General features: G+C 46.0%; 1 protein-coding gene across 1 annotated transcript; it reads right to left on the bottom strand.

Moving 5' to 3' along the window:
* Positions 1-790: 790 nt before the first annotated feature.
* Positions 791-7,608, bottom strand: LOC130361049 (uncharacterized). Its single transcript, XM_056563611.1, has 2 exons — positions 6,654-7,608; positions 791-795 (listed from the first exon to the last, which is right to left on the bottom strand). The coding sequence occupies exons 1-2, from the start codon at positions 7,606-7,608 to the stop codon at positions 791-793; spliced, it is 960 nt and encodes a 319-aa protein (XP_056419586.1).
* Between the last annotated feature and the right edge of the window lie 309 nt (positions 7,609-7,917).

Below are 7,917 nucleotides of genomic sequence, written 5' to 3'. Positions count from 1 at the left end.
ATGTTAGCCTTTGTCAGGCATGAATAACAAGTGAACATAGTGCACATATATATATATATATATATATATATATATATATATATATATAGTACAAACATTTCTGATTGGTACAAATACTGGTGTAGGTGCTTCATCATTAAAAAGCCACATTCCCCAAAACATTCTCATTGGTCCGTTTAGACATGTGTTTATGTAGTCATAGCGACCATAGTGGTTTATCCACAAAACACTAAAATACAGCATCAATTATAAAGTGCTAAACATCCTAAAGTGTCCAGTGCTATAACTATGACAGGAGATATCTAGAAAGCTGACCTGTGCCCTTGATGTCCATAACGGCGATTCACCAGCATTGCAAGCTTCTCTGTTTGTAAACATTCACACAGCGCTTGCGCGCGTGTGATGTCACTTACTTCCTCCTCCTGTTCGGAGGAACTATGTCAGTGCCCTCACTAGCCCATGGCTGCATATTGCGCATGCGTCAGTTCTTTATCTCTTTATGAACTGACTGCTTCCTGTCCATGCGCATCAACAACTGACTTGCGCTATGGATCTAGGAGCATTCGTGCATATGCGCATGCGCATCGATGAAAATCATCTTTATTATTACTGCAAAATAATAATGACTTGCAATTGTGTTGAACCGCTGTTTTACAATAAGTCTTATAAGACAGTCGTTTATTACATTACATACATATATAGAAATTGAACATCGGGAGCAGGTCAGCGAAGTCTAGATGTCATTATTCACCAATGTCTTTGTGTAAAAGAAAGTGTTTCGTGCTATAAATTAACCTACAAAAAATGAGAATAAAATACCAATTAATAATATATTATTGCACCGAGCCGTAAATAGAGAAAAGCATGAAAATAAAAGGAAAAATTAATAAATGAAAAACAAAGATCGAAAAAATGAAGAAATAAAAAACAAAGAATTATAAATAAAAAATTATTAAAAATATACTAAATAAAAATATACTAAATGAAAAATAAAAAATAAAATATTAAAAATAAAAAAATAAAAAATCAACAATAAAAAATAAAAAGTAAAAAACAATTGGAAAGTTGTTGTCAGGGTCCGGACTAGCGGCTGGTGAAGACACTGGAGGTGGATCCTCTGTGCCAGAGAGGCCATGACATGGGCCGTACTGGGTAATCGGTTCTAAGTAGTACCTGGTGTTCACCAGAGCCCGCCGCAAAGCAGGATGGACTTGCGGCAGTAACTACCAGGCCTGGTTCCCCAGTAGCGACTCGACCTCTCTGACAGCTGAAACTGGCGCGGTACACAAGGACTAGACAGAGGCGAGGTCAGACATAGCAGAAGGTCAGGGCAGGCAGCGAGGTTTGTAGTCAGGGGCAACAGCAGAAGGTCTGGGTACACAGGTTTAGAACACACTATAACGCTTTCTCAGGGCACAAGGCAACAAGATCCGGCAAGGAGAGGAAGGGGAAGTGGGTTTTTATATGTTATGGAGTGATTGGGCCAGGCACCAATTAGTGGTGCACTGGCCCTTTAAATTTTAGCAAGCCGGTGCGCGCGCCCTAGGGAGCGGGGCCGCGCATGCCGGGAGGAAACAGACGGGGGCGAGAGGTGAGTGACATGGGGCGCGATCCGGGGGCGGGCACGAGCCGTGCCTCGGATCGCGTCCCCTCCGGTGACCAAGGAGTAGCGCTCGTGGTCAGCAATGCCGACCGGAGCGCTACAGACAGAAGCACACCGTGAGCGCTCCGGGTCCCGCTGACAGAGAGCGAGATGAATGTAAAATTCAGACAGAGGGGGTATCCACAAACTTTGCTCAATCATCATAGAAATAGATTAGACACGATAGAGAGGTCCACATTGTTGACAAAACATCCTAAGAAGGTGACTAACAGAATTCCATTTGTGTCCACATACAGTTGTAATAGCCAGAAGATAGCGGAAAATTTTACGAAATAATTGGGATCTAATAGATAAAACTACTGACACAGGTGAGTTCCCTATCATTGCTAACCGCAAGGGCAGAAATCTAAAAGATCGCCTCATTAGATCAGACATTGGTAGTTTAAGGGTCCAACAAGGACAACAAACCATACTTGCACAATTATGACAAGGTAATTTTCCGTGTTTGGGTGCAGTCATTGCAACAGCATTAGAAAGGGGGAAACCTTTAATCACCCACATTCTGGTCAACCCATCAAGATACAAGGTAGATATACTTGTCGGTCTAGTTTCGTGATCTATATGATACAGTGCCCATGTGGACTGTATTATAGAGGGGAAACCACAAATGAAGTACACATAAGATTAAATGGACATAAGTCCTCAATCAGAACACGTAAAATGGACTTACCGTTACCTAAACATTTTATAGAGGCAGGGCACAACATCAGCCAGCTAAGGTTCAGAGTAATCGATCATATACCCCCAATGCGTTTGGGCGGGGATCGTGAAAATCTATTGAGACAAAAAGAGTTAAGATGGATCCACAGATTAGGTACTTTGCACCCTAAGGGGCTTAATATGGATTTTAGCCTGAAACCATTTATGTAACTTTCCAAGATATCCTTTTTTCCTGTCCCCTTTCTTTAATTTTTCATTCTTCTTTTTTCCTTTTTTTGTCACTCATTTTCTCTCCTTTTTTCCTTTTTTCTCTATTTTCTTTTTTCCCACCCCCTTTTTCTTTCTCTTTTTTTCCCCCTCCCCTCCCCCCTCTTTCTTTTCCTTCTTCTTTTTTTCAACTATCAATTTTTTCATCTGTTTTGTTTATTTTTCATATTTAAATTTTTATTATTTATTTTTTATTTTCTATTTTTTATCATTATTTTTTATTTATTTAAAATTTTTTACTTTTTATTGTTTATTTTTTATAAATTTTTAATTTAGTATATTTTTATTTAGTACCGTCTTTATCAGCGTATAACACGCACTTTTTAGGCTAAAATTATTAGCCTAAGCCGCTGCAGTTCAATGATTTAATGCGGGCGCTTTAAATCAATGAACTGCAGCGGCTTTGCAGGTGCAGAGACCTGTCGTCGCTGCCGACTGCTCTGCCCCTGCCTGTCCTGGGGTCTAGAGCCCTGCCGGCCCTTCTCTCCCCCTGGCTATCGGTGCCGCTGCCCGTTCTCTCCCCCTGGCTACCGGTGCTGCTGCCCCATTGAGAGAGAAGCGGCACCGCAATGGGGCAGCGGCGCCGACAAACGGGGAGAGAACGGGAAGCGGCACCCACTGCCGGCGCCGCTGCCCCGTTGCCTCCCCCATCCCCGGTTGTATAATTACCTGTTGCCGTGGTCGGGTCCGCGCTGCTTCAGGCCTCCGGTGTACGTCCCATGCGTCGTTGCTGTGCACTGCACGGCGCGGCGCAATGACGTCATTCGTCATTGCGCCGTGCAGTGCATAGCAACGACGCAGGGGACGCACACCGGAGGCCTGAAGCAGCGTGGACCCGACCCCAGGAACAGGTAATTATACAACCCGGGATGGGGGAGGCAACAGGTGCCGCTGCCCCTTCTCTCCCCCTGGCTATCTGCGCCGCTGCCCCATTGCCGACACCGCTTCTTTCCCCCTGGCTATCGGCGCCGGCAATGGGGCGCCGGCACCGATAGTCAGGGGGAGAGAACGGGCAGTGGCGCAGATAGCCAGCCGGAGAGAAGCGGCTGCAGCAGGGCTCTAGACCCCAGGAAAGGCAGGAAAACTTTTTTTACCCAAATATCCTTGGTAAAATGAGGGTGCATAAATACGGTATATTTTTTATTTATTATTCTTTGTTTTTTATTTCTTCATTTTTTCAATCTTTATTTTTCATTTATTCATTTTTCATTTTATTTTCATGCTTTTCTCTATTTACTGCTCGGTGCAATAATATATTATTAATTGGTATTTTATTCTCATTTTTTGTAGGTTAATTTATAGCACGATACACTTTCTTTTACTCAAAGACACTGGTGAATGATGACATCTAGACTTCGCTGACCTGCTCCCGATGTTCAATTTCTATATATGTATGTAATGTAATAAATGACTGTCTTATAAGATTTATTGTAAAACAGCGGTTCACCACAATTGCAAGTCATTATTATTAAGCAGTAATAATAAAGATGATTTTATTTAGCAATTTTGTATATGTATATGCAATTTTGTATATTTTGCATAATAATCGCATCGCAATACACAATATATATGTGACATCGATGCGCATGCGCATATGCAGGAATGCTCCTAGATCCATAGCACAAGTCAGTTATTGATGCGCATGGACAGGAAGCAGTCAGTTCGTAAAGAGATAAAGAACTGACGCGTGCGCAATATGCAGCCATGGGCTAGTGAGGGCACTGGCATAGTTCCTCCGAACAGAGGAAGAAGTAAATGACATCACACGCGCGCAAGTGCTGTGTGAATGTTTAAAAACAGAGAAGCTTGCAATGCTGGTGAATCGCCGTTATGGACATCAAGGGCACAGGTCAGCTTTCTAGATATCTCCTGTCATAGTTATAGCACTGGACACTTTAGGATGTTTAGCACTTTATAATTGATGCTGTATTTTAGTGTTTTGTGGATAAACCACTATGGTTGCTATGACTACATAAACACAAGTCTAAATGGACCAATGAGAATGTTTTGGGGGATGTGGCTTTTTAATGATGAAGCACCTACACCTGTATTTGTACCAATCAGAAATGTTTGTACCATATATATATATATTTGTGGTCAGGACTTTGAACCGTGCATGGGCTTACCTGTTATCTCCTGCCAAGGCCACCTGCAAGAAACTAGATTTACCAAGACCTAAACCCAAAACTCTGCTTTATAACATAGAACAGCGGTTGAGGTGTGCCTGAAAACCGCGTCGAGGGTCAGCCTATAGAGGGCATTCCCTTATGTATGGTGATGAAGAAAAGGGTGAGGAGGGTGGGTTTCGCCAACCCAGCATACGCCCAGAGGGAGGGGCCGATGGATGTTAAATAGCCAAAGCCCCTCCCACAAATTCAGCCTGATAGGCTTCCCACTTGTGGTCAGGACTTTGAACCGTGCATGGGCTTACCTGTTATCTCCTGCCAAGGCCACCTGCAAGAAACTAGATTTACCAAGACCTAAACCCAAAACTCTGCTTTATAACATAGAACAGCGGTTGAGGTGTGCCTGAAAACCGCGTCGAGGGTCAGCCTATAGAGGGCAAAAATACACCACCAGTTAGGGTAATTAAGTATCATTTATTTATAGTGCCAAAAATTGAAATGCCTCTGCCATTTCCCTTGAGGGATCTGGGACATAAGTGGTATATGCATCAGACCGCCACCTCCCCAACTTCTGGATGACATGTACAGGCACTTTGTGCCTGGAGGCCGCCGATGCTGCTCCTATGCGGAATGAGTGACCTGAGAACTCTCTGGGGTTGTGTCCTAAATTACCAAGCAGCGTGCGGACATGCGATGTGAAAAGAGAAGTGGTGAGAGCACCTCCACCGAAAGGCAACAGTGGCGACTCCGGAGGCTTATCATGGAGGAACTCAACCAGTTGTGCCAACACCGCCACCGGGCACCAGTTATTGCCTGAAGGAAAATACTTAACCACCGCCCCCCACCTACAAGTTTTTGTGACAGACAGTGAAACTTCGAACCAAGAACCCTGCCACCTTAAATGAGCCTTCTGTGGATGTGTCGCTCCCCGTCTGACACATGAAAATTCACCCGGCCGGAGGAAGCCATAGAAGGCTAGATAAATGGCAGATTTGATTATCAGACTGCGCTCGAAGCCAAACGGGTTATTGGCTAATGCGTCAGACATGGCTCGGAACAGCTCGCCGCTGATCGGTTTCCTGAGAGTTGGCGCTGTGGCGCTACGAGCCACCACCCCTCTGAGCGCAGCCTTGACAGCCTGAGATGATAAGATAGATAGCCTGTCTGGGTGGGATAAAGAAATGAAATGCTGAATGCCCGAAAGGTAAGATTTGATAGTGCTATGAGACAGGTGCAGAGAAGAGTGGCAGAAACCGATGAAAGATAGAATGATAGTGGTGTCGTAAGAAAAGGGGATGCTATGCTGCGACAGATATGCCCTGAAGGTGTCGTGTGCTGCATGATAGGCCTTCCTGGTATTGGGGGCTAAGGCGTCCGACATTAACTCCCGGGCCACCTGTGTGTAATGATTCAGTCCAAGATTAATTGTGCCAGGCAAGGGGGTTGTGTTCCTACTGCGTCTGCTTGCGGAGCCACCTGTGAAAAGAGATGGAAATTAGCCCTGGACAGAGCATCTGCGGCCGTGTTGTCTACCCCCGGTATGTGTCTGGCTACAAAATTGAAGTTGTGTTGTAAGGACACCCAGACTAGTCTGCGCATGAATGACATGACAGTAGCATGCCCGGAACTGCCCTTGTTGACTATGGCAACTGTCGCCTGATTGTCACACTGAAACTCCACCGTCTGCCCTGACCACTTGTCGCCCCATGTCACTGCAGCTGCTACAATGGGGAAAACCTCAAAAAGTGCCGAAGTGCTGCTGAAGCCTGCCAGAGCCAATACCTGCTTGGACCATTGGCCCGCCATCCACCTGCTGCCCCACACTGCACCATAACCGATGGAAGATGACGCATCGGTGCAGATCTTGGGGAACAACTCGGAGGCTGGCGGGACAAACATAGCCGTCCCATTCCATTGTGTCATGAACCTATCCCACATGTTCAGGTCAGCCAGGGCTTGGCAATCTAACCAAACCCTACTGTGTTGATGAGGGACACCATGCAGCAAAGACAATATTCTGGATACAAACGCTCTGCCCTGCGGGATTGCTCGCATAGCAAATGCCAGCATTCCCAGCAAGCTCTGCAACTCGCCCTTGGTCGTGACCTGGGAGACCGTGTACTTGTGGATAGTGTCTCTGATACGGTTGAGTTTGTCAGTGGGCAAGCTGACTTGCATTGCGACTGAATCTAGGATTACTCCCAGAAAGGTGAGACACTTAGTTGGACCGACCGTTTTCTTGGGAGACACTGGCACCCCAATATCAGTGAACAGTTTCAGCAATCTGACCAACTGGTCCGGCTCTTCCCTCGGGCGACTGAGCAGAAGAAAGTCATCCAAGTAATGGATGACCTGGCTGCATCCAGAGACATTAACCAGCAGCCAGTGCAATGCCTGGGCCAGTTGGTCAAACAGCCACGGGCTGCTCTTGCATCCGAAAGTCAACTTGGAAGCAAAGTAATATGCCCCTTGCCATTTGAGCCCAAACCATTGCCACTGGTCCCTGTGCAATGGCAGCAACTTGAAGGCGTCAGTGATATCCGCCTTCGCCATCCAAGTCCCTGGGCCGAGCGCCAAGATGACCTGAATAGCCTGGTCTATGGAAGAATAATGCATGCTAAACTCCTCGGATGGAATGAGCGAGTTGATACTGGGAATAAGTGACCCATGAGGAGCCGACAAGTCAAATATCAGTCTCTTTTTCCCATTGAACTTGCCTGTTACCACCCCTACCGGACTGACCCTCCAAGACCTGAATGGAGAAACTAACAAGGGGCCAATCATATAACCTTTCATTAGCTCAGCATTTATTAATTCAGTGACAACAGCGGGATCGTTTACGGCAGACAACAGATTGTCGCATTCAAATGTGGCCTGCGGCAGTGTGACCATGCCGGCATGGAAGCCTCTATCAAAACTATTGATCAACCATTGGACCCAATCTGGGTCCGGGTGATCCGCGAGCAGAGCGGCCAGGACTGGGGTACGTACCCCGCCTAGTCATGCTGGCCCTTTCTGCCTACATGCAGAGCCCGGATGTGCCCTGAAGCAGTAGAAGCAGACGTGTAATAACCTGCAATTGCTGAAGTTGCACGAAGACATGTTATAGTTGTTACAAATTTGTGAGCCTCCGAGGTAGTGTACTGGACGGCCCAACTTATCCACGGAAGGTGCGGACCTGCTGAAACTGTCCGTGGAAGT

The sequence above is a fragment of the Hyla sarda genome, chromosome 3 (assembly GCF_029499605.1).
Source record: "Hyla sarda isolate aHylSar1 chromosome 3, aHylSar1.hap1, whole genome shotgun sequence".
NCBI classification, from domain to species: domain Eukaryota; kingdom Metazoa; phylum Chordata; class Amphibia; order Anura; family Hylidae; genus Hyla; species Hyla sarda.
This window is presented reverse-complemented; position numbering and strand designations above follow the sequence as displayed.